Source organism: Drosophila miranda (assembly GCF_003369915.1).
Source record: "Drosophila miranda strain MSH22 chromosome Y unlocalized genomic scaffold, D.miranda_PacBio2.1 Contig_Y1_pilon, whole genome shotgun sequence".
NCBI classification, from domain to species: domain Eukaryota; kingdom Metazoa; phylum Arthropoda; class Insecta; order Diptera; family Drosophilidae; genus Drosophila; species Drosophila miranda.
In genome coordinates this window covers 8,038,071-8,065,539 of record NW_022881603.1, presented here as the reverse complement: position 1 = coordinate 8,065,539, position 27,469 = coordinate 8,038,071, and the positions used below count along the sequence as shown (strand labels likewise).

Below are 27,469 nucleotides of genomic sequence, written 5' to 3'. Positions count from 1 at the left end.
TAAGTATGCCTTATCCGGGCAACGTGGATCTCTGCCCGGACGGACCGTACCCCTTCTCTGCAGCTCGTGGGAAAGAATGGAAGAATTTAAAAACAAACAAAATGAGTCTGGCACTCCCCAAATGCCAACAGGGAGCAATCCAGAACAGGGGAAGGCAGCGGCCCAAAGGCCTGGCCCGACCCGCAAATCAGCAGGGAAAACCTGCGCGGCGGAAGATGCTAGGGAGAGCCCAAAGGGGTCCCATCCCGGTGTCGGGGTGGGTGGTGAATTGGCTCCCAAAACCGATACCTTGGCAGTGTGGCTATGCAATCCTGCGGCTGCTCTGCCTGCTGGTAAAGTGGCGGGTGATGAGTCACCATCTACTAGTGTCCAAGCCAAATCTTTTACATATGCCGATAGAAGGAGTGCTGGCAATATACTCCGTCGGCAGAACGCAAGCCAGATGTCCAGCCCGACGGACAAATGTATAAAGAAGGTTGAGTGGGCCTCGAAGGTGCTGCCGAACTTTGGAAAGTAAGCACCGAAGAAGGAAGCCCCTCAGCCAAAAAGGCAGCGCTCGCAAGAGACTCCGGGGCCGACACCGAAGCGCTCCAGAGTGCTGCCTAACACATCATTCGCGCAGATTGCCAGAGAAAGGACGCTGATTGGCGTCCTGGACAAAGGCAGCGCGGACTCCCGGATACCTAGAAACCAGTGGAAGTGGGTGGAAGCGGCACTGGCCGACCGCTGCTTCGAGCTGCTGGAAAAGCACTCGGATGCGGCGGCCGAGGCACGTCCTGTCGACAAGCCAGTCGAGCAGGACGCTGCCTCGGAGATCGAAGCACCCGACGATCACACAGAGATAGACCCAGAGGGCTACTCCACCGATGGCACGCTGAGATGCGACTTCGAGGCGATGTGTTGCCACGAGGAAGTCAAGGACGATCCGGATGCCGACATTACAGTGGTGGAGAACACTAAGGATGTCCTTGAGGCTCCTTCAGATCAATCTCCACCACTGTAAGGCAGCATCCGCTGCTCTTATACTCCGCCTCGAAGAGAGCGGAGCAGACGTAGCCCTGATCCAGGAACCTTGGATAGTGGGAGACAAGGTTTGTGGACTAGGGTCGAAGGAGTACAAGATAATTGTAGCTCAACATGAAGGTAAAACCCGCACCTGCATTCTCGACAGAAAGCACCTTAATATCTTTCTTCTCCATAATTATAGCGATAGCGACAACACGGCGGCAAGCCTAGAGCTGAAAGGGACACATCTAAGGCTGATGTCGTCCTACATGGCCCATGAGGGAAACGATCCTCCCAAAGACCTTGTTCGCAAACTAGCCAGCGACAGCGAGATGTCGGACATCGACCTATTAATAGGTTGCGATGCCAACGCTCACCACACTCAATGGGGGAGCTCGAACACAAATGTAAGGGGTGAGTCACTTTTCAGCTTCATCCTTAACTCAAAACTATTTATTTGTAATCGGGGCAACGACCCCACTTTTATAATTAAAAGTCGACAGGAGGTTATTGACATCACCCTAGTGACTTCCAACCTGTTAGACATAGCCAAGAGTTGGCAAGTCCTTGATGACCACTCTTTCTCTGACCACAGATACATCGAGACCACACTATCCCTCGAGTGTCCGAAACCTAAGGACTATATTAATCCCAGGAAAGCCAACTGGGAAAAATATAGCTCAGCCCTGGAGGACTTACTCCCCTCCAAAGCACCATCATGCCCTGACACAAAAGACGACCTAGATCGCCTAGTGAACAGGTTCACAGAGGCATGCAACAAAGCCTTCGCGGCAGCATGCCCCTCTAGCAAACTAGGGGGAAAAAGAAACCCCCCTGGTGGTCAAAACAAATAGACATCCTACGTAAAAGCTGCAGGACCCTCTTCAACAGGGCCAAAAGCGCGAACGAGGAGAGCCACTGGGCAGACTACAAAATCAGTCTGTCACTATATAAAAAGGAAACAAGGAAAGCAAAAAGGGCCTCTTGGCAAAAATTTTGCTCGGAAATTGAGGAAACGTCAGAGGCCGCAAGGCTTCGCAAGATTCTCTCAAAAACTAACCCCTCGGTAGGGTATCTTAAAAGGAATGACGGCACGTGGACTAACTCCAGTGAGGAGTCCCTGCACATTCTACTAGACACACATTTTCCAGGGTGCACAACCATCGAGACGGCACATCTTCCAGGAGAGGGACCGGTAACCTCGATGGATCACATCCTCACAAAACGTAACATAAGCTGGGCAATAAACAGCTTCAACCCGTTTAAATCGCCAGGCCCAGACCAGGTAATCCCGGCCCAACTTCAGAAGGCCGGGGATACGGCCATCAACTGGCTACAAGGTATCTTCAGGAAGATACTGGCTGTGGTTACAATCCCGCGAACATGGCTTAAGGCAAAGATAGTCTTCATTCCCAAAGCTGGGAAATCCTCGCACTCAGCTGCAAAAGACTTTAGACCAATCAGCCTATCGTCCTTCCTCCTCAAAACCTTTGAGAGACTCGTCGGGCTGCAACTGAGGACAACTATACACCCTCAGTTGCTGTCAGGCGCACAGCATGCCTACCGGAAAGGAAAATCCACGGAAACGGCTCTTCATGAAGTGATCTCAGCGGTAGAGAAATCTCTGCATCACAAAGAGTACTCACTCATAGCCTTTCTCGATATTGAGGGAGCTTTCAACAACGTTGTACCGGGCGCCATTACAGAAGCCCTGACTGACCAGGGGGTGGACCGTCACTTGGTGATGCTCATTGATCAATTGCTCACATGCAGGACGGTGACATCATCGATGGGATCGTCCGCCCAGTCAAGTTATGTCAACAGAGGCACCCCGCAAGGTGGTGTCCTGTCTCCTCTTCTGTGGAACATAGCAGTCAACAAGATTCTATGTGACCTAGAAGGGGGGGGCTGCAAAGTCGTGGCCTATGCGGACGACGTTGCGATTATCTTCTCGGGGAAATACCCCCAAACACTGTGCGACTTAATGTCCACAAAGCTAGCGCAACTGTCGGATTGGACAGAATCGCGCGGTCTGGGAGTAAATCCCTCAAAAACGAAACTCGTACTATTCACAAATAAATACAAGGTCCCGCACCTCAACCCTCCAATACTACAAGGATGCAGGCTCTCCTTTAGCGACAGTGCCAGTTACTTAGGGTTGGTAATTGACAAGAAGTTTAGCTGGAACCTGAATGTCAAAGACAGAGTGAAGAAGGCAATGACTGCACTCTACACATGCAAAAAAGCTATTGGGCTAAGATGGGGTATGATCCCAAGCATAGTCCAATGGATATATCAAGCTATAGTTAGACCAATACTACTCTACGGAGTTACGGTATGGTGGCCGGCCCTATCAAAAAGGGCGATCACCAAGCAACTGGGCAAAGTCCAGCGGACTGCCGCCCTACGCATCAGCGGAGCTCTTCGCACCACCCCAAATGATGCGCTAAATGCCATCCTATGCCTACAGAGCCTTGACCTCGCAGGAAAGGAACGGGCAGAAGCAGCAGCAATACGTCTAAGAGACTCAGATCAATGGGTGACACAGTGCATAGGTCACTCAGCCATATTAAATAATAGCAGTACCGTCCCCTCAAAAACAGACTACCAAGTTCCAAGAGAGTACACAGACACTCCCTTCGACACAATCATCCCTCACAGAGACGAATGGCTCGAGGGACTCCCAGGCCCAGATGGGGCCATAAACATCTTCACAGATGGATCAAAGCTGGACGACAGAGTCGGAGGGGGAATCTACTCTGAACAGCTAAACATAAGGCATTCCTTTAGACTCCCAGATCATTGCAGTGTCTTTCAAGCGGAAGTCATAGCAATCAGGGAGGCTCTAGACTGCCTACAAGTGGCTGCCGTCACGGCAACCAAGCTAAACATTTATAGCGACAGCCAGGCTGCGATCAAATTGCTAAGCGCGATTTGCTCGAACTCGGCCACCGTGGCAGACTGCCGCAAATCTCTGAACGAGATGGCTCAGCAATTTGCTATTAGCCTGATTTGGGTCCCGGGCCACCGGGACATCGAGGGCAACTGTATAGCGGACGAGCTGGCACGATCTGGCACTACAATCCCCCTTCTCCAAGACAAGGAGGATATCTGTATGCCAATGGCCACCTGTAAGCTCATTATAAGGGAGCAATACAAACGATATGTGGCAAACAGTACCACGATGTCGCACAACTCGGCAAACATGGCCGACCATGGACATGAAGCGCACCTCCGAGCTCCTCAAGTTAAGCGGGAAAAGGTGCAGCGTAGTCCCACGTTCCCTCACGGGACACTGGCTAATAGGCACCCACGCTAACAGGCTGGGGGCCCCACATAACGATTTTTGTCGCAGCTGTAGAGACGAGGAAGGGGAGGAGACAGTGGAACATCTGTTCTGCTCCTGCCCAGCTCTCAGCAGAAGAAGGCTACAGCACCTGGGCTCAGACTTTCTACACGACATCTCAGAGATGTCCAAACTATGTCCCAGGAGGATAGCGAACTTTGTGAGAGCATCTGGCTGGGATAATTGCTGACAGGAAGTCTCACAACGCAGGAAGGAAATGATCCTATGCGGTATCACAACGGGCCGAAACCGGCCTAAGTGTGACGGTTTCCGAGCGAGCCCGGCAGCCGCCTCAACCTAACCTAACCTAGTGGTATCCCAAATACAATTGCAAAATATTTTCTTGGCTTTGAAAACGATACGGTTTGGTCTCTAATCTATTCTACACGTATATTGCTTTCTATTGAGGGTATTCCGGGTCGATTTTAAGGCTTACGAATCTCGTCCATTTCAAGTTAACTGATTTCATACGAATTGCACTTTTCTTCGGGAGCGAGGTCAGACGACAGGTGTTGTCTGTCTCTCAGTTGTTGTCATTGCTGCTGTTGTTGTGTTGTAGCAAAGACTATACAATACTATTGTATAGTCTTTGGTTGTAGGTTCTCCAGCGGCGCCACGAGATACATTTGCGTTCCGCACAGCCACAGAAAAGCTGCAAGCAAAGAACCAGAAGAAGATAGAAGAAACCAGAATGAATGAAAATGCTATTCGCCTTTCAATGGGTGAAAATACAAAATGATGTAATGATGTTCATTAAAAGGCCAATGGAACAGCCGAACAACCAAAAGAATACGAAACAGGGGAAAAAAACGGGGATGGCTAGCAAGTATCTAAATACCCTTACAGATTTATTTTTTCTCTGGACAGCCGATAATGGGAGCCAGTTATTTGTTATATAACATTAAAATCTATAGTATTTTCTGGGAGTTATGCGATGGAGTTCCCTTAAAATAGCGTCTACTATTTGCAGCAAAAACAAGGCTTAGGCTTAAACAAGGCAATATACATATATGGGGTCAAGCGTCTAACCAAAAATATAAATACCCTAAGGAAGTGTATGAAAGCAAAACTGAAATGCCTTCTAACGGCACAAAATAAAAGCAGCAATAGAGTTCGTATGAATCATGATGCAATTATACAAGGTGGTCTCGTCGGGAGCCGAAGTTCGTTCGTGTTGTGTGCTTATCGTCAGTGCTTGCTTGCTTGTTGATGATGAAGGTTGTTCACGGACGAATTTTTTGATATATTCTTAACCCTTATGTCCCGACAACAACAAAATTATTAAAAGCATATAAAAAAAATACCACAGAATTAGAAGTAATCTTTATATATTATGTAAAAGAACATTTTAATATAACTAAAAATGTTGAAGAAAAATTATTAATGGCTGCATAAAATTTAAATATTAATATATCAGTAAAATCATTATATTTTAAAATTTTAAAACCCACGGGCCTGTTAAGGGTTAATCAACATCAACATATACCGTCTCTCTCACACTCACTATACTATGTGCCCTTCACTCGCACTTATTGCTAGCATACGTTAAGGGACTAACTTTTGCCGACGAGACCGCCTTGTATAATTGCATCATGGTATGAATGACCGACCACGACCGCGCTGCCGAATGACGAACGACAGAGACGAGACGACAGAGTGAGAGAGCGGAGGAAGTAGTACGCGAGAGGAAAACAGTAAAAGAGTAAGAGAGAGAGAGAGCAAGTAGAAGAAGACACTCACTCACATTATTTGTGTATAATGACTACTTGAGAAAAGCCAAGCGAACAGCAAAGGCGGAGGTGGAGGAGCAGACCGGAAAAATAGGAAGAGAGAAAAACGCAAAACACGAAACGTAATTTGTATAATTCGAGTCTCTATTCCATTCCATTATGTGTGGGAAATGCGCCAAAACGTACAAAATTATACCCAACTCATAAGGGAAATAGAAAAAAGTTGGTTAGAGCTGGTTCTTTCGTCCGCGTTGAAGAAAGAAGCGTCCAAAAGTCATAACTTATAATACGGAACCCGACTTTGGTAACCACTTTATGGAGGAATCAGTCAGATTGATCGAGTGAGATCAAATCAGGCCTCCAGAAGAAATCTTAAAAAAGATAGGAGAGATCGGTTTGAACAAAATCAAGCATCGAACAACAAAACTATCGAAAGATAGGAATTTATAAAAATAAGTGCTTAAGGGTAACCGTGATTTAGGGAAAATTTAGCATGAAAAGATAGGATTATATTACATTACGATGTATAGTACCGGAATAGGTAGTAAATAAAGAACTTTTAAAAACAAAAAGCATCGATTGGAAACGACTGGAAGATTCGAGGGAAATCACTAGAAACCAAAAACAAAGCTGACAATATCAAGTGCTGCTTTCAAAATAAATCGATTGAAACACCTTACACATCAAAAGACCGAATAGTGAATCCAATCCAGTCTTATATATAACTCGGAAATCTGAGGAATACTAACGAATATACGGTTAGAGTGGCATTTGCAATCAAGGAACTGAATGAAACCTCACAGAACCACTTACAAGAGTCGAAATAAGACAGATCTTTCATTCAGTATTGTATGGAATAATGCTTTAAAAGGGCCTTTCCAAGAGACATCGAAGAGTTCAAAAGAATTAAGGATAGGAAATTGCAAATGTAAACTCAAGAAAAACATAATAGGATCACAATTCTGCAAAAACATAATAGAACTTATGGGAGTATCACTTATGGTAATACCTCGAGGCATATCAGAGGACGAAGGAAAAGTGTTAAGCCCATTGAAAACTCCACTCATTTTGGAAATGAACATCATTATTTACGAGTACATAGCTAAATGCAATTAAAAGTTCTGCTGTGGCACTCACCTTTTGACTAAGCGGAACTCGCCACCGGTGCCAGGGTGTCAGTGGCGGCGATCTGTACGGGCGGCTTGGGCAGGACCTCGGACTGGCTGACGATGCCCGCCGCTGGGGCGGGCATGGACAGGAGAGTGCTGGCCGCAGAGACGGTGATTGCCGTCTCCTTGGGGGCCGGGACGGTGATTGCCGTCTCCTTGGCCGGCTCTGACTTCGGGCCGATTGCGATTTCGGGCTGGACTGCGGTTAGGGCTGGATCTGGGACTGTTGCTGTTGCTGGCACTGTAACCACCGCTGTCGTCTTGGCCAGCTCCGGGGACTTGGCCGAGCTGGAGGTGAGCACCAGGGGAGCCTCCTCGGCCAGGGCAGCGGCTTTGGCCTCGGCACGAATATTCAAATTGGCCGCCACTTGATCGATCGTCGTCGGTTTCTTGGTGAGGGCACGCGGCGATGTGGCTGCACTGCATCCAGAGCTGCTGTGGCTGCTGCCATTGCTGCCAGTGGGACTGAGCAGGCCCGGCGCGGTGGTTGACATCTTGGGCTTCTCCTCGGCCTTCACCGTCAGGGGTTTGGTGATTGCACTGGCCAGAGATGCTGCTGCTGCTGGAAGCATTGTCTGATTGCGAAAGGCCAGTGCGGATGGATTGGGTATGCTCCGCACTGAGGCATTCTGGGGCCGCACCACTGCATTCCCATTCTTTGGCTTGTTCTCGAAGATGTTGCTGCCGCCCGACTTTATCGAGATCTTCTCGCGCGCCGTCGCCGATTCGGAGAGCAAATGCAGATTTTGTAGATCATCGCCAGTACCAGTGCCAGTGGCTGTGTCACTGCTGCAGCTGCCGCTGCTGCTACAGCTGCTGGTGGTAGTGGTGGTGCCGTTTCCCGTGGCTGTTGTTGACGCTGCCCCAGAGGTTAGTCCTCCGCCATTGCCGTTGCTGTTGGCGGATATGTTCTGTTTGATTTTGTTTAAGGCTGCCTCCAGGCTGTTGCTGCTGATGCTGCTGTTGATGTTGCTGCTGCTGCTGCTTGTGGTGCTGATGTTGCCAGCAGGCGGTGATGTGGATGTGGGCGCCCTGTTTGTCCCAGCCAATTTTGTGGTTGTGGTGCTGCTGCTGCTGTTGTTGTGGCTGCTGCGACCCGCTGATAAATCAAGTATGTCGGCATCCTTGGCTAATGCTGCTGCTGCCGCAATCGCTGGGGCCGTTGTCATGGCTGTAGTTGTGGCTGCTGCTGGCAGCGCAGTGCCAAACGGAGGTCGAAAGTCGCGCAAACCCGTTTTCGATGGGTCCAATGCAGTGGTGCCATTGGTTTTGCTTTGACTGCTGCTGCTGCTGTTGCTGTTGCTGCTGCTGCTGCCCGTCGTCGAACGACCACCAGTTGCCGCTGCAGCTGGCGGGTATTTCTTTGAATTGGCGTCTGCCTTTGGGCCTGACTTTATTAATGCAGGCGGAGATGTGCGATAAGCCGCATTGTTGTTCTTGTTGCTGTTGCTGCTGCTCTTGTGGTTTTGGCTGTAATTGTGGCTGCCACGTTGCCCACTCAGCGCCACTGACAGCGGCGGCGACTTGACAATCGCCGGGATCGGCATTGGCATCGGCATCGGCATGGGCATCGGCATGGGCATCGGCATGGGCATTGGCGGCGACTGGACAGCTCTCTTGGCCTGGCCCTTGGTCTGGCTCTGGGCCTGGTTCTGGTTCTGCTTGGGCAGAGCCGCCGGTGGTCCCATTATGCGGCCGCCAGTCATCATCGCGGGCGGCTGTTTGGCCACCGCCGGCTTGTTGGGTCCCAGGCGTACAATCTCCAGAGCGGGCACGTGGCTGGGTGGCTCTGGGAAGGAGTAGGAGGCCAATTGCTGACTGGGTCGCCCCCGGGGGGTGATGGTCACCGAGCCACTGCTGAGGGTGGCGCTGGGCAGCGACATGCTTAAGCTGGCCGGACAGTGCACGGGCAGGGCCTGCTGTTTGGCCATCTCCGGGCCGTAGAGGCGCATCTGGGCGGGATTGGGTTGGTAGGAGGCGGCGGGCACCTTAGGCATGTTTCCGTTCGCTTGCATCTGGAAGCGGGACGCGTAGCTGGCCATCGCCTGGACCTGCTGCAGACGCGCCTGTTTGGCCTGGCCGCCGGCCAGGGACTCGTCCACGGAGACCGAGCGCTTTGGCTGCTTGTTGGCCGAACTGGCGATGGAGCTGGGGGTCGAGAGGTAGCGCTGCATGTGGTACATGTTGCGATTGGCGTGCGTCGGTGACTGGGGCACCACAAAGTGTCCACCGTGGGCCGACATCTGGGCCTGCTTCCGCTTGTTGTTGTTGCTCAGCGGCGGCTTCGTGGCACCCTTCGCCGGTTGCTGCAGCGTCTGCTGCTGCTGCTGCTTAGGCTTTGGCGCCGGAGCAGCAGTCGTCGGCGGGGCGAGCGGGGTTGGAGCTGGGGTTGGATTTGCTGCTGGGGATGGGGCTGGGGTGAAGGCCTTGAAGAGGCTGGGCGGTAGCGGAGGCGATGCCGGCAGCGAGAGTTCCTTGGCCACCAGCGCCATCTTGGTCACTTCCGTTTCCGCTGTGGGCGTGGGCGGCGGCGTGGGAGCACCGGTCATGAGGCTGCTGATGCTGCGCGACTCCTCGCCGAGCGTCCGATTGAGAACGTCGCTGGTGGCGCCTCTGTCTGTCGTGTCGTCCAACTTCAGATGGGAGAGGGAGATGGCTGAGCCAAGGCCCAGTTCGCCGCCAGCCAGGGAGTGGGATCGCTTCAGGTCCAGCTTGTGCGCCTTGTGGTTTGTGGTGGGATTGGAGGTGATCTTCACCTTCATCTTGCCGTCGGTCTGCGAGGAGATCTCCGCGTGCAGCTTCTTTCGCTTTCCGCTCGCGTCCTTCGGCTCCTTGGAGTGCTTTTTCTTGCGCTTGCGATGGGAGCCTGAGCCTGAGCCCGAGGTGGAGTTAGAGATGGAGATGAAGGTGTTGGCATCTGTCGTGCCCAGGCCATTCGAACCGGACCCTGAGCCGTTGGTTGATGTGGAGCACGAGGACATGGGTGAGGCATTCGGACTGTATTTACTGTCTGCTGGGGCCACCGCTGGGGCGGAGTGGGCGGGCTCAATGGGCTTGAGACCGATGTTCTTCGCGTAGTTCTCCAGGTCGAGCTGCTGCACCGAGCACTGAATGGTGTCCTCGAGGCGAGGCTCCGCCGACAACGGCATGGACATCTTGCTCCTCATGCTGTTCAGCTCGATCTTCATCTTAGGCAGGTTCCCCTTCTTGTTGGCCGTCTTCAGCTCAAAGTCCCCCTCGTCGCCGTAGCGGCTGAGCTGCGAGGGTGGAATGCTGACCACGATGTTCATGTGTGGGGGCAGGGCGGACGATTCTCGTGGCTGCTCGACGGCCGCATCCGGTTCCGGCTCCGGCTCGCTTTTGACGCGGGCCACGGCATAGTCGCTGTAGCGCATGTTGTTGCTCCGGAGACTCTTGAAGCTGCTCACCGAGCTGGAGCTGGAGCTGTTCTCTAGCTCTCGCTTGGCCGTCGCCAGGCGCTTGGTCTTCGGGGGCGGTGACAGCTTCGAGGACTTGTTGCTGCGTCCCTTGGCACGTGGTGACCCCGACGACACCAGAGCCGAGTCCAGCTCGGACTCGAGGTCCTCCGCGAAGGTCACCGACTTCCCGCCCTTAGAGCGACGCACCTTCTGCACATTGTCCACGTCTTGGTTATTAATCTTCGACAGATTGTTCTCGTCGTTTTTTGCTCGCTCGCTCTCGTACACCATAATCCGGTAGCAGAAGGCCATCGGGGCATGCTGCAGGGGGTGGACAGTGGATGGAAGGAATGTAGGAAAATGGGGTTGGAAAATGGACATTGAACGTTAATCTGGTGGCACAATTGGATTCGGTTCCCCCTGCCCCTCTCCCCGCTTCATCCGAATTTTCCGGTAGTTGGAAAAGCCACAAAAAGCAACAATAGACACCGCCCCATGATCCCAGAGAGTAGAGGATGACGACTCTTACCCCAGTCCGCTTGTAGCAATATCCCACGTCCATCAGAGTGAAGCTGGAGGGCAGCACCTCGTCCTCGTAGGTCACCTCCACCTCGACCAGCTTGTTCTCCGCATCGATGTTGTACTTGGAGCAGAGGAAACGCCGCAGCAGCTCCACCTTCAGTCCGGCGGGGCACTGCAGGTAGATAACCGGCGGCACCTCGCCCGCCGTGCACTTCTCCAGCATCGCGGGATGGTACTCCAGGGAGAGACTGCACGAAAGACAAGCGACAATTGGATGGCATTAATACCCTGGAACCCTTGAACCGGCTTTCCCCTCCCTTTCCGTCTTTCTTCCCCATTCTCACCTCACAAGATCCGACGATGTAAAGAACTCCGGCTCCGGCTCTGGCTCGGGCTGCTGGTCGTCCGCTTCGAACAGTGCCCGATGCTGCTCTTTGAAGTCGGCCAGCTGATCGCACGCCCGTCTATACAGACCCGGCACCAACTTATAGATCAGAGATCGCAATGTGTCGTCCGATCTGGAAGGGATATGTGGGCATTAGTCTTTGGGTCGCTCTATACTGAGGGTTTCATAAATAAGGGAACTAGAAAGCTTTGAAAGCATAGCCGTTTTTTTTGGTATAATTTGATCTATGACTATATTTTCCATGGCTTTTATAGAAATCTTTAAAATTCTAGGGAATATGCTATTAAGGAACCAAAAACTCTTTGTGAAACTCTGTACTCGAATTCATGTAGATTCTTGTAAATTCGTTGGATGGAATGGATGATGGACATACCTTAGATTGATCTCGCTGATCTCCTTGCCGCCGCTGGCCTTGCACTGCGGGCAATAGGCGACGCGCAGCAGATGCTTCAAGATGCAACTGCGGCAATCTGTAAAGGAAAGAGGTTTGGTTTCATTTGGGGATATCCTGGCAAAAGGACAACCTCAGACGGAGGGGGAGACTACTTACATGTGTGATAGCAATAGTCCACTGTGGTGGGATCGATCATATAGCCCTGGCAGAGGCCACAGGTGATCAATCCATGAAACTGCCGCACATCGCATTGTGGGGCAGCAGTTGCCGAGGAACTGGAGGCCGTTGAGATTGTGGAATCCATAGCGGGTCTGGCCTCGGGTTGAATCGTTTTGTGCGTGGTTTGGAGATGCATTCTCCTCCTCCTGCCGGAAGTCTGTGTTTTAGTTAGCCTCTCTTTTTGGTCAACACTCAAGCGGCAAGCATGTCCCGCAATAAAGAAAGCAGTTCAGGTTAAGGGGGAGTTTTATCCAAGTTATGGATAATAAACTGTTGGTCCGTGCTCGTGCACCCCACTAATGATGGCCAAAACGAGCGAGCCTCGACCTCACAACGGTGACAAGAGAGAAGGGGCAGGTGGAAAGGGGCAGGTGGAAAGGGGCAGGTGGAAAGGGGCAGGTGTCTTTCTGTGAGAAAGACAAAATTGAGCAAAGACCCATCATCACATTCGCCCATCATCGTCAACATCTTTGTGGTTGTCGCTCGTCAACGGCAGCGACAAAGCCACAGAGAGAGATACATCATCAACTATGTATCTGTATCTGGCCTCAAAGATACGGCAACACACACACACAGTGAACACTAGACACAAAACGGAAAACTTTAGACTAGTAAGGCAGCCATCCATATCCATGAATCGGAACAATGATGAAAACAAAAATATGGATAAAGCAAAAAGAGTACAAAAGTAGCAACTCTATAGGGTAGGGGGCCTGGGGGCTAGGGGGGCATGGTCTGTAGTCTTTCGGGCGCACAAGCGACGCCCTTCGTGCCACAGAGGGCACCGACCGAGAGAGTATCACCCGAGAGAAGCACACACACACACACAGCTAGGCAGAGACACAGACACAGAAAACGATGTGCACTCGACGGTGTACCCTAGTGCCCCCAGCACTTCTCCTGGCACTGGTTCTGGCACTGGCACTGGATGTTGCCGTGCAAGCGAATAAAACTACGAAAATTACGCTTTTGTGCCCCAGACAGGCACAAGAGAATCAGTAGGCAACAGAATTTCCATCATTATTACAATGATGACTACGATGATGGTGATGGCGATAATGATGATGCGGGAAAGGCGGAAGGTGGCAGGGCAAAGTTCAGCAGGTTGTTTTGGAGAACAACTCATGCTACTCTAGAGAATCTCTGGGTTGGCGAACCCAGAGGATTTCTAGATGCTTCTATGATCTGTCTATAAAGGTTTCCATGTTCAAGCCAAATGTTTAAAAAAGTCTAAATTTAAGTCTACCAAATAGTATAATCCTAGTAATATGCTGTTTCAAACTATCCTAAAAGATGTAGTTTAGGTTTTAAAACAATATTTGGGTCTATAATATATGTTAGCTATTCATTTGCATACCCTTAACCATGAATATATCAAACTTTTGACGTTTCGTGTATCCCATAAAAGATATTCTTTATGTTTAGACTATCCCCAAGTGCTATCTGAGTGTACAAAATATTTCAAAAGCATCTCCAAGAGCATATTTTTGCAGTTTTCTGTCTAATATTGTTATTAAATGTGTGTTAAAGTAGACCATCAACCTTCGGGTAGATGTTTTCCCGGCTTTTATTCCAGTAATTTCGCCGCAATTTCGTAAAAGGCGCGCACTACGGCACACAAATACACACAAAAACGCACACATACAGTGACAGTGACGAAATGGTCACAGCTTGAACAAACGCCAGCAGAGGCAGCGACAGCGGCAGTGACACCGACTGCGGCAACAATAATAAAAAAAGTTACGACAAGCGCCGGTACGAGACGACACCCACCGACCCGCCCGCAGGGTGGTGGTTGCTACTGCTACTCAGACACACAAACACACACACACTCACATATGTGGAGCAGCATACGCAACAAGCTCTTGCCCGAATGTACGAAAACGAAGCGGCGACGACGACGACGACACCGATAAGCGAACGAAACTCACTCAGAAAAAGGTAAAATAAAGCGCGTCAAACAATTTCAGATGGAAACGGCAGCACTGCTGCCTTGTATAGCGTTTCTTGGGGCACGAAGACAAACTAAAAGCATTGCACGACGAAATTCAAATGCTACGTGCGGCACATGATGCAATTATACAAGGTGGTCTCGTCGGGAGCCGAAGTTCGTTCGTGTTGTGTGCTTATCGTCAGTGCTTGCTTGCTTGTTGATGATGAAGGTTGTTCACGGACGAATTTTTTGATATATTCTTAACCCTTATGTCCCGACAACAACAAAATTATTAAAAGCATATAAAAAAAATACCACAGAATTAGAAGTAATCTTTATATATTATGTAAAAGAACATTTTAATATAACTAAAAATGTTGAAGAAAAATTATTAATGGCTGCATAAAATTTAAATATTAATATATCAGTAAAATCATTTTATTTTAAAATTTTAAAACCCACGGGCCTGTTAAGGGTTGTTATCAACATCAACATATACCGTCTCACTCACACTCACTATACTATGTGCCCTTCACTCGCACTTATTGCTAGCATACGTTAAGGGACTAACTTTTGCCGACGAGACCACCTTGTATAATTGCATCATGGTGCGGCACACACTAAATCGCGGTCTCAGATTCGTTCGCTTCGTGTGTACTCGCTCTCGTACTCGCCGCAATTACGAACGCCCGAAAGAGCGCACGCGGCGAAAAACGAGACACCGACATGTGCGTGTAATTGTATTTGAGATTGAGACGACACAAATTTCTAGACACATTTCGCCGCAATCAAGCCGTTTTTACGAACCGCTTTTCGCCGCGCGACGAAATTCCCATACAACACACACACACACACGCGTATGCACTGGTCACGTGTACGTGTGTTTACAAAATGTTCACCAATACACTGACAATACACACTTTTTCGGCGTAAAGTGAAATTTTCCGATTAGAAATGAGTTTCGTTGTTGTTATTTTTCCCATTTCCACCTGGCTTACTTTTCCGCCCGTACTGAGTTTGCGACGCAAACTGAGTATCCTCTCGAGCTAGAGGAGAGTTTTCCCGGCCGAGTGTCGAATCAGTTTTTACGCGCTTTTCTAATCGATTTACACTAAATGGAAATCCGTATTCACACACACACGACACACACAAACCACACGGACGCACACACCCAACAAGCAGCGGCATAAACAGCGCTGCTTCTTCTTCCACTTCAGCTGCTGGCTCTTATCGATTTCTCATACACTCTCTTTTTTCCAACCCAACCATCCTCAGACAGAGATTTTACTGCTCGCTCTCCATACCTCTCCGTCCGTCTCGCTCTGACCCTTCTCGCTGTGACGCGTGTAGTATTCTCCCGTATTTCTCGCTTACAGAGTGCACGCCACGAAAAGTCTGAAAAGACTGAGATACAGATAGACCTGCTGGCGCTTTGAAACGTTTTCGTTTCGTTTCGGGCCGCGTTTTCGTTCGCTTCGAGGATGTTCAGCGCAAGCTCAGAGAGAGCGACCAGAGCGAGATGGATCGATGTTGCTATCTCTCGCCATTCGGTGCGGTCCTTGTCGTTGCTGCTGCTTGATTGGCTGCCGAGCTCGCGAGTGGGTGTGTGTATCTGTGTGCAGCGTAGTTACGAGTGAGAGAGAGAGGCCACGCAGTGGAGAACTTGATTTTTTGGGGTGCTATACACCGTACATCGTTCCGTTCGTTCCCGATTCCGCGAGAGTGTGTGGGTGGGGTTTTTAATTGAACTCGACTCCCGTCAAATGAGAGATTAACGCGTTGGGGCCTCTAAGGCCTTGACGTTTATAATTAACGCAAAAATGCTTGTTTCGCTGTTGCTTCATCTTTTTATACCCGATACTCAAAATGAGTATTGGGGTATATTAGATTTGTGGTAAAAGTGGATGTGTGTAACGTCCAGAAGGAATCGTTTCCGACCCCATAAAGTATATATATTCTGGATCAGTATCAATAGCCGAGTCGATTGAGCCCTGTCTGTCTGTCCGTCTGTCTGTCTGTCTGTCCGTCCGTCCGTCCGCCCGTCCGTCTGTCCGTCTGTCCGTCCCCTTCAGCGCCTAGTGCTCAAAGACTATAAAAGCTAGAGCAACGATGTTTTGGATCCAGACTTCTGTGATATGTCACTGCTACAAAAATATTTCAAAACTTCGCCACGCCCACTTCCGCCCCCACAAAGGACGAAAATCTGTGGCATCCACAATTTCGACGATACGAGAAAACTAAAAACGCAGAATCGTAGAAGATGACTATATCTTCTAGTGTGCAGAATCTGAACCAGATCGTACAATTATTATAGCCAGAATCAAGAAAACAATTTCATTCTTTCTCGCTCTGTCTCTCTCTAATACACAGGTTTCATGGTCGGTTTTGCTAATTGCAAAATATGAGTTGAAGGATCTCAGAACCTATAAGGGCCAGAGCAACCAAATTTGGTATCCACACTTCTGTCATATCGGACCTTGACCGTTTCGTGTCCAAATTTCGCCACACCCCCTTCCGCCCCCGCAAAGGACGAAAATCTGGGGCAACCTCAAATCTCAGAGACTATTAAGGCTAGTGTAGTATGCTCATATTAAAGTAAAGTAAAGTATTCATTATTTCGAATACCCACTGTACCGACGGTACTTAAAGAATACACACTGTAACACTTTGTTTCAGTGTTTACGTAACAATAAAGTCCCAGACATTCTGGGTGATCGTATTACGATTCACTCAAGAATGCCTCGAGCGACCCAAGTGCAGCGTCAGCATGTTCCCATGACTTGACGGCACTAATACATATATCTTCCCTCGCGCTCTCGCTGCCAACGGCGCTGAGCATATTCACACATATACATACTAACATATAAGAGACACATAGTTCTGCCGCTCCGCTGCCGGCGTCACTAGCAGCGCAGCTCCGCGGCTTTTGGCTTACAAAAGCCCAAAACACAATTGTAAAATTCAGAATATAAAACCCAATAAAACAGATCGGAGGGTTGACCCCCAAAGATCCAAGAAAAGGATTGTACGTCGTTTACATGGCGACCGTGACAGGATCGATATACTTCCTACGCGATAGATCAAAGATAAAGACAAAGAATGGTCGACATAAAAAAAAAAAAAAATAATACTATGTGATTTTGTTTTAAAAATCGGACACAGTCAAAAGAAAATTGATGAATTGGAAAAACTATTGAAATAGTTTTGTCCCCAGTGCCAGTGCCAAGGAAAACCCACAGCAGAAAGCCAAACCAGCCGTTACACCAGACCCATGCACGACTGCCGACGATATTACGCACAAACCCATGTTGGATTATAATTTATACCCTTAAATTTGGGGACTACAATGCGGCCAGAAATATATAATACCCAAGAAGATTTAACAGCCCGCGCTACAAAGAGCGTACAGGCAACATAAAACCTGTGCGAAGACCAGCACCGGCCCCACCAGACCCAGCAAGGGCCAATAATATAAGTGCGAGTGGCATAGGACCGCCCCTTGCACCGTCGATGGACAGTAACACGAAAACACCAGCAGCAGAAAATGCACAAGACTTCGCCGACGCTGCTCCTACCGAGCAAAGGGACGCACTCAGCCTACAAAAGGCCTTAGAAGTGTATCCAAACGATGGACCACGCCCACTCACAATAGCTGAGTATAGGGCAAGACGAGAAAAAAGGCCAAGGAAGAAAACAAAGAGGGGCGGCCGGATCAAACTGCTGCTTCAACAACGACATCTGGAGCGGGACCTGGAAAAAACCTATAAAAATGAAGAGGACCGACAACGCTGCCAAGAGCGCATCAAGGAAATTAATAAACAACTTCGCCAATAAAAGAGCGAAGTAACGCAAATGAGCTGCAGAAATGCCATGCCTCATATTGCCAATAATTATAATTTTCTAACTCAAGTTGAAGCACCCTTAAAGTGCAACTTGAAAATACTAACCTCTGTTAGGCTATTACTAAAACCATGTGATCGATGTTGAATTATATAATGAAAAACCTGTAAATCGATCACATGTCCCTTAACATTTTTTTTCCTTCCTTCATTTTGGTCAAATATTAAAAAAAAAAAAAAATATATATATATAGTGACATATCCATAATTCCCCACATCCCATACACATAATTTTTATGTACAATTCATCCACCCGATCCACACAAGTAACAGGACCCCACTCAAGAATCAATAATGTTTCTTCCCATACTCCAAGCTAGGGCCCCCCATAATATAAACAATGGACCACATTGTTTCATCAACATTAGAATCACGCCACTCTCGAGAAATCGATTCTTTAGAATCACGCCACTCATGAGGACCAATCAAAGCTAGACATAAAACCAAGGAGTATCACATTCCTAGCTCCGTCATGTAATGCAACACCGATCGCCAGCAGTGGATGCCTTTTATCAAAGCCGACGCATCCCCAAATATCGATCCAGGCACGTACGCCCCCGACACGAAGATGCAGCCGAGGAAAGCAACGCCCGAAGCTAGAGTCGGGAGTTCCAAGAGAAGGGCTCATGGAAACTAGCCAGCAGCAGAGAGATCAGTTCCGTTTGAGACAAGCAGACGTAAAGTTAAGTCGGGGAATTCAACCAATCTTGTGAAATAAAGAAATTAAGTACTAAAAATAATATCTTTTTTAAAAACTAAATTTCGAGTTGCGGATATTTAACTGGCGCAGTCGGTAGGATTTCGTTTAAAATTAACTCCTATATTCCGGTAATGGTCTTGTGTAATTTCTAATTACTGTGATCACGTAATCCCGGAATCGTTAATAAAATTGTGAAATCCGCCAAAGAACCTATGTGTTACGAGCACATATGATTTGCAAAACTAAAATTAAGTGAACTGAAGTAAGCGGAGATAGTGATCCACCAAGAACAGTGAAACACTAAATACAAAATTAAAAAACTTACAAGTGAACCAAAATAAAGTTTAAAACTACTGAAAACAAAACAAAACCCAATCAACACCAACAACATGGCGTTACCACCACTATCATTGAGCGAAATCCACTTGAACCAGGCACTGCTGTCGATCAGACAAATATCTGCCTATGACGGTTCATCTGGACAGCTAAGCTCATTTATCAAACGAATCGAATATGTATGCGGATTATATCCAACTGAAGATCTTCGCCAACAAAGGATCTTATTTGGAGCGACCGAGATCCAACTGTCAGGAGAGGCACAACGCATATCGCAAATGATACAACCCAACACGTGGCTCGAACTGAAGACGGCGCTGATCAACGAGTTCAAAAATCAGACACCATATGAAGAACTCTTACGACAACTATACACCACCAGATTCAACGGCAGTCTTCGTAAGTTTATAGAAGAATTAGAGATAAAAGCATTATTAATAAACAATAAGCTAAACTTAGAAAACATACCAGAAAATAATGTCATTTATAAAAACGGTTTGAACAACACAATTAAAGATGTCATTACTCGAAAACTTCCTGACAGAATGTTCATGACCTTAGCAAGAAAAGATATTACCACATTGTCTAATCTTAAGAAGGCAGCACAAGAAGAACGATTGTACGAAGCTAGTACAACAGATTCAGGTACAAATAAAGATCAATCGAAATCGTCTCAATCAAATCGAAAGAATGTTGGAAACTATTATCCAAATTATAATACTACTAACTATCACAATCAAACTCAGAGTTCATCTGGAACAGGTCAGACTAATCGACCAAATCAAAATCAAAATTCCCAAAATCCTGGATTATACAATGAGTTCAAAAATTCCTTGAACCAAGGTAGGGCTCAGAATCCATTCAATCAGCAAATATCTCAAAACCAAGCTAGTGGGAGTGGACCCAACCAACCTACTAAAAGAGGGAGGGAGAACCAGAGTGGCCAAACGAAGATGGACGTAAATTTTCATCAAGCCGCCTCGGAAGAAACCGAGGAGGACCCTATATAAACATTACCATTAATAAAAGAATATTAAGGTGTATCGCTGACTCGGGATAATCGATCAACATCATGAAAGAAAATTATACAGATTCCGAGATAAAAGACGATAACCTTACGGTCCATACCATCAATAGACCTGTCCGTTTAACTAAGAGTATAATGAGGAATGCGAACAAAACATGTCCGTCCGAACAAAAGTTCTACATACATAACTTTTCCGAAAATTATGATATTTTATTAGGAAGAGAATACTTGATGGCAAGTAAAGCCGTCATCGATTACAGAAATGACACTGTAACACTAGGAGCTAGGTCGTACCAAATCATTCAGAGTGGAGAAGCTATTGAAGCCGGCAAGACCGCACAGAAGTGCACTGAACCCTCTACAAAAGAAGAGAAGATCGCAGATTGACCCATCTCCAGAGGGAGATCAATACTTCGCTTCCGCTCTAGACAGTGAATTAAGGGAATGTAATCAATTAAGATTGGAACACTTAAACGACGAAGAGAGGGAAGAGTTAAAGAAGGTCTTATATGAGTTTAAGGATGTGCAGTACAGAGAAGGTGACAATCAAGCACGAGATCAAAACTCAACATGAAGACCCGGTCTACAGACGACCATACAAATATGCCCAGATACATGATCAGGAGGTAAACCAGCAAATCAAAGATATGATCAGGCAGGGAATAATTCGAAAGTTGAATTCTCCTTACTGCTCGCCCATATCTATGATCGAATATCTATATCGAATGGTAGTAGACTATAGAAGTCTAAATGAAATAACAGTTAGGGACAAATTCCCAACTCCACGAATGGATGAAATCCTAGACAAACTAGGTAAATGTCAGTATTTTACGACAATCGATTTAGCAAAAGGTTTCCATCAAATACCCATGGAACCTAGCTCAATCCCCAAAACTGCGTTCTCCACTAAGCATGGACATTACGAGTTCACTCGTATGCCCTTTGGGCTAACCACTGCCCCAGCTACCTTCCAAAGATGTATGAACAATCTGCTAGAAGAGTTAATCTTCAAAGATTGCTTTGTATACTTAGATGACATCATTATATTTTCCACTTCATTGGAAGAACACTTGTTGTCACTAAGGAGAGTATTTGGAAAGTTGAGAGACGCCAACTTGAAGCTACAAATGGATAAATGTGAATTCATGAAAAAGGAAACTGAATTCCTAGGTCATGTAGTCACTACTGAAGGAATAGTACCAAATCCAGGCAAAATCTCTGCCATTGTAAAATTTCCAATACCAGAAACGACTAAACAAATAAAGTCATTCTTAGGTCTGTGCGGGTTCTACAGGAAATTCATTCCTAATTTTGCAAACATAGCAAAACCCATGACACTCAAACTAAAGAAAGGAGCTGTCATAGACCCCAAGGAAGAAAAGTACGTCGAGGCATTTGAGAGACTAAAAGTACTCATCACCTCAGACCCTATCCTTGCGTTCCCAGACTTTGACAAAATGTTCACGGTAACAACCGACGCTAGTAACATAGCATTGGCAGCGGTTTTGTCACAAGAACACAAACCGATCTGCTACGCTAGCAGAACCCTAAATGAACATGAAATAAACTATTCAGCCATCGAAAAGGAATTATTAGCGATCGTATGGGCAACCAAGTATTTCCGTTCATACCTGTTCGGTAGAACATTCGAGATACAAAGCGATCATAAACCCTTGATTTGGTTGAACAACCTCAAGGAGCCAAATATGAAATTACAAAGGTGGAAAATAAAACTGAATGAGTTTGATTTTAAAATGAAATATCTACCAGGCAAAGAAAATCATGTAGCTGATGCCTTATCAAGGGTAAAGATTAATGAAAATCTCCTTGGAGAAGCTTCCAATAGCGTTGGTGCAACTATACATAGCGCACAGGAAGACAATCTAAATCACATTGCTATCACGGAAAGACCAATTAACTATTACAATCGGCAAATTGAGCTAATAAAAGGCAATGAAGATAAGGTAGAAACAATTCGTTATTTTCACAAGCTAATCATCAAGATCACGTATAAGGAAATGACTAGCACCTTAGCGAAGGATATAATAAAGGACTATCTATGCACCAAAAAGAGCGCATTATATTTCCATAACGAAATAGATTTTCCTCCATTCCAAAAAGCCTATTTAGAAATCATTAATTCTAACAATATAACCAAAGCTATTAAATCAAGCACGAAACTCCTAGATATTCAGAATTACGCTGAATTTAAAGAAACCTTATTAAAGAATCATAAAGGCTTACTCCATCCAGGGATAGAGAAAACCGTCAATTGGTTTAGGGGAAAATACTATTACCCGGATTATCAAAAACTAATCCAAAACATCATAAACGAATGTCCTTGTAATATTGCCAAAAACAGAGCATAGAAATACGAAGTTGGCATTCGAAACTACACCGGAAATACTGAACATCAGAGAGAAATACGTCATAGATTTCTATATGGTTGGTAACCAACAGTTCCTATCATGTATTGACGTATACTCGAAGTTTGCCACTCTTGTAGAAGTAAAAAGTCGTGACTGGTTAGAAGAAAAAAGAGCCATCATGAAAGTTTTTAACGAGATGGGCAAACCAATTGAAATCAAAGCCGATAAAGATTCAGCTTTTATGTGCACAGCATTGCAAGCATGGCTGAATGCGGAAAACGTCAAAATAGAGATCACTTCCAGCAAAAATGGAATATCTGACGTAGAAAGAATTCATAAAACAGTAAATGAAAAATTAAGAATAATATCTAGCGAGGATAACCCAGAAGATAGATTCACGAAGTTTGAATTAATTCTTTATACTTATAATCATAAAACCAAACATAATACCACAAATAGGACACCAGCTGATATATTCATTTATGCAGGCTCACCTGATTATGACACCCAACTAAATAAAGTGAATAAAATCACTCAATTAAATAAAAACCGCATAGAGTATGAAGTAGATACCCGCTATAAACTATCACCTCTAGTTAAGTCTAAGGTAAAAAATTATTTTCAAAAGGACGGGCGAAATTAGACAGGTAGACGAAAAACATTATGAAGAAAAGAATAGGGGTAGGAAAATAACTCATTATAAATCAAAATTCAAGAAAAAGAAGAAATCTAATAGAAGCAAATATAATAATTCCAGAGAAACCGAGGAAGTTAATGGAATCGGCGAACTTCAACACAATTAAAATCCTCATCTTCCTCATAATTACCATCGTAATGGCACAGGGCCAAAACATAGAAATAAATCCTATAAAATCCCAAAACGGATATATGATATTCAAAACTAGATCGATTAACATACCTATCAATTACGAATACCATTATCTAACTGTTAATGTAACTAAAACCGAAGAACTATACCAAAATTTATTAATGCAAGCCACTAAATTCCAGGACATAATCCAAATAAAATATCTAGTAGACAAATTGCAAAGAGAAATGAACGGGCTAAAAATAAACAAAAGAAATAAAAGAGGCCTAATCAATATAGTAGGAACAGCCTACAAATATCTCTTTGGAACACTAGATCAGGAAGATAAAGTCGATTTGGAACAAAAAATAGAAAATTTAGCCAGCCATAGCATTCAAATGAATGAACTAAATTTGGTAATAGATGCAGTTAATAGCGGACTAAACGTTATAAACAAACTAAATGAAGAAAAAGACAGGAATCAACAAATAGAAATTTTGATATTCAATCTACAACATTTCACAGAATATATCGAAGATATAGAACTAGGTATGCAATTAACTAGGCTCGGTATATTTAATCCAAAATTATTAAAACAAGACTACCTGGAACAAATAAATTCTGAGAAAATACTAAATATAAAAACCTCCACATGGCTAAAATCCGATACCAATGAAATTCTTCCCAAAGACATTACAAAAGTACCAATCTATAAAATCGTTCCGTATCCAGACGAATTAAATAACATGTTAACAGATATGACATACGACAAGTACTACATAAAAAATGAAGAAGTATTTGTTAAAGAAACTAGATTGAAAACCAATGACAATTGTATAAAAGGAATTTTAATGCAAATTCCCACTAAATGTCCATATTCCAAAACTTTTCAAAACTTTCAAATAAACTTTATTGAACCCAATATACTAATCACATGGAATCTTCCAAAAACAACGCTAAACCAGAATTGTGTAAACCAAGAAATCATAGCGGAAGGAAATACCATTATAAAAATCTACAACTGTTCAATCCAATTAAATGAATTTACAATATTAAACACAATGTTAGATTTTGCCCAGAATGTTTATGTCAACAACAACATAACTAAAATAAAACCACTGTCGTATGTCCAAACTAATGAAATAATTATGCAATACACCAAATATAGTAACCTATTACAAATAAGTCTACTAATTTCATTTGTCATAATTATATTAGTACTACTAAGTTATGTAGCTGTTAAATTTAAGAAAACTTCTAAAAGAGTCACGGTTAAATGTATTAACCCTATAATAGAAGCAGAAGAGGAACCAACCTCAGCCACCGCACTTGACACCCCGTCACTATACCCGAGGGTAATCGCCTAGGGACAGGCTAATAACAAACGTTGGGGGAGTGACATATCCATAATTCCCCACATCCCATACACATTATGTTTACACACAAGTAACAGGACCCCACTCAAGAGTCGGGAGTTCCAAGAGAAGGGCTCATGGAAACTAGCCAGCAGCAGAGAGATCAGTTCCGTTTGAGACAAGCAGACGTAAAGTTAAGTCGGGGAATTCAACCAATCTTGTGAAATAAAGAAATTAAGTACTAAAAATAATATCTTTTTTAAAAACTAAATTTCGAGTTGCGGATATTTAACTGGCGCAGTCGGTAGGATTTCGTTTAAAATTAACTCCTATATTCCGGTAATGGTCTTGTGTAATTTCTAATTACTGTGATCACGTAATCCCGGAATCGTTAATAAAATTGTGAAATCCGCCAAAGAACCTATGTGTTACGAGCACATACGATTTGCAAAACTAAAATTAAGTGAACTGAAGTAAGCGGAGATAGTGATCCACCAAGAACAGTGAAACACTAAATACAAAATTAAAAAACTTACAAGTGAACCAAAATAAAGTTAAAAACTACTGAAAACAAAACAAAACCCAATCAACACCAACAACATGGCGTTACCACCACTATCATTGAGCGAAATCCACTTGAACCAGGCACTGCTGTCGATCAGACAAATATCTGCCTATGACGGTTCATCTGGACAGCTAAGCTCATTTATCAAACGAATCGAATATGTATGCGGATTATATCCAACTGAAGATCTTCGCCAACAAAGGATCTTATTTGGAGCGACCGAGATCCAACTGTCAGGAGAGGCACAACGCATATCGCAAATGATACAACCCAACACGTGGCTCGAACTGAAGACGGCGCTGATCAACGAGTTCAAAAATCAGACACCATATGAAGAACTCTTACGACAACTATACACCACCAGATTCAACGGCAGTCTTCGTAAGTTTATAGAAGAATTAGAGATAAAAGCATTATTAATAAACAATAAGCTAAACTTAGAAAACATACCAAAAAATAATGTCATTTATAAAAACGGTTTGAACAACACAATTAAAGATGTCATTACTCGAAAACTTCCTGACAGAATGTTCATGACCTTAGCAAGAAAAGATATTACCACATTGTCTAATCTTAAGAAGGCAGCACAAGAAGAACGATTGTACGAAGCTAGTACAACAGATTCAGGTACAAATAAAGATCAATCGAAATCGTCTCAATCAAATCGAAAGAATGTTGGAAACTATTATCCAAATTATAATACTACTAACTATCACAATCAAACTCAGAGTTCATCTGGAACAGGTCAGACTAATCGAACAAATCAAAATCAAAATTCCCAAAATCCTGGATTATACAATGAGTTCAAAAATTCCTTGAACCAAGGTAGGGCTCAGAATCCATTCAATCAGCAAATATCTCAAAACCAAGCTAGTGGGAGTGGACCCAACCAACCTACTAAAAGAGGGAGGGAGAACCAGAGTGGCCAAACGAAGATGGACGTAAATTTTCATCAAGCCGCCTCGGAAGAAACCGAGGAGGACCCTATATAAACATTACCATTAATAAAAGAATATTAAGGTGTATCGCTGACTCGGGATCATCGATCAACATCATGAAAGAAAATTATACAGATTCCGAGATAAAAGACGATAACCTTACGGTCCATACCATCAATAGACCTGTCCGTTTAACTAAGAGTATAATGAGGAATGCGAACAAAACATGTCCGTCCGAACAAAAGTTCTACATACATAACTTTTCCGAAAATTATGATATTTTATTAGGAAGAGAATACTTGATGGCAAGTAAAGCCGTCATCGATTACAGAAATGACACTGTAACACTAGGAGCTAGGTCGTACCAAATCATTCAGAGTGGAGAAGCTATTGAAGCCGGCAAGACCGCACAGAAGTGCACTGATCCCTCTACAAAAGAAGAGAAGATCGCAGATTGACCCATCTCCAGAGGGAGATCAATACTTCGCTTCCGCTCTAGACAGTGAATTAAGGGAATGTAATCAATTAAGATTGGAACACTTAAACGACGAAGAGAGGGAAGAGTTAAAGAAGGTCTTATATGAGTTTAAGGATGTGCAGTACAGAGAAGGTGACAATCAAGCACGAGATCAAAACTCAACATGAAGACCCGGTCTACAGACGACCATACAAATATGCCCAGATACATGATCAGGAGGTAAACCAGCAAATCAAAGATATGATCAGGCAGGGAATAATTCGAAAGTCGAATTCTCCTTACTGCTCGCCCATATCTATGATCGAATATCTATATCGAATGGTAGTAGACTATAGAAGTCTAAATGAAATAACAGTTAGGGACAAATTCCCAACTCCACGAATGGATGAAATCCTAGACAAACTAGGTAAATGTCAGTATTTTACGACAATCGATTTAGCAAAAGGTTTCCATCAAATACCCATGGAACCTAGCTCAATCCCCAAAACTGCGTTCTCCACTAAGCATGGACATTACGAGTTCACTCGTATGCCCTTTGGGCTAACCACTGCCCCAGCTACCTTCCAAAGATGTATGAACAATCTGCTAGAAGAGTTAATCTTCAAAGATTGCTTTGTATACTTAGATGACATCATTATATTTTCCACTTCATTGGAAGAACACTTGTTGTCACTAAGGAGAGTATTTGGAAAGTTGAGAGACGCCAACTTGAAGCTACAAATGGATAAATGTGAATTCATGAAAAAGGAAACTGAATTCCTAGGTCATGTAGTCACTACTGAAGGAATAGTACCAAATCCAGGCAAAATCTCTGCCATTGTAAAATTTCCAATACCAGAAACGACTAAACA

General features: G+C 45.1%; 1 protein-coding gene across 3 annotated transcripts; it reads right to left on the bottom strand.

Moving 5' to 3' along the window:
• Positions 1-4,944: 4,944 nt before the first annotated feature.
• LOC108160593 (protein suppressor 2 of zeste) lies at positions 4,945-15,555 on the bottom strand. 3 transcript variants are annotated; one of them, XM_033396152.1, is made up of 7 exons: positions 15,448-15,555; positions 12,148-12,356; positions 11,971-12,067; positions 11,536-11,709; positions 11,199-11,439; positions 7,219-10,990; positions 4,945-5,003 (listed from the first exon to the last, which is right to left on the bottom strand). In XM_033396152.1, the coding sequence occupies exons 2-6, from the start codon at positions 12,344-12,346 to the stop codon at positions 7,226-7,228; spliced, it is 4,476 nt and encodes a 1,491-aa protein (XP_033252043.1). In that variant the 5' UTR covers positions 12,347-12,356; positions 15,448-15,555; the 3' UTR covers positions 4,945-5,003; positions 7,219-7,225. The 3 variants fall into 3 exon arrangements, with proteins under 3 accessions (XP_033252043.1, XP_033252042.1, XP_033252044.1); XM_033396151.1 differs by lacking the exon at positions 15,448-15,555 and adding an exon at positions 14,047-14,385; XM_033396153.1 differs by lacking the exon at positions 15,448-15,555 and adding an exon at positions 14,142-14,385.
• Positions 15,556-27,469: the final 11,914 nt, after the last annotated feature.

What these genes read in the sequence shown, in the direction of transcription:
- LOC108160593 (XM_033396151.1), bottom strand. An exon ending in ACATCGTCGGATCTTGTGAG is followed by an intron (nt 11,440 to 11,535) that starts GTGAGAATGGGG and finishes TCTTTCGTGCAG; the next exon opens with TCTCTCCCTGGAGTACCATC. An exon ending in ATTGCTACAAGCGGACTGGG is followed by an intron (nt 10,991 to 11,198) that starts GTAAGAGTCGTC and finishes CACCCCCTGCAG; the next exon opens with CATGCCCCGATGGCCTTCTG.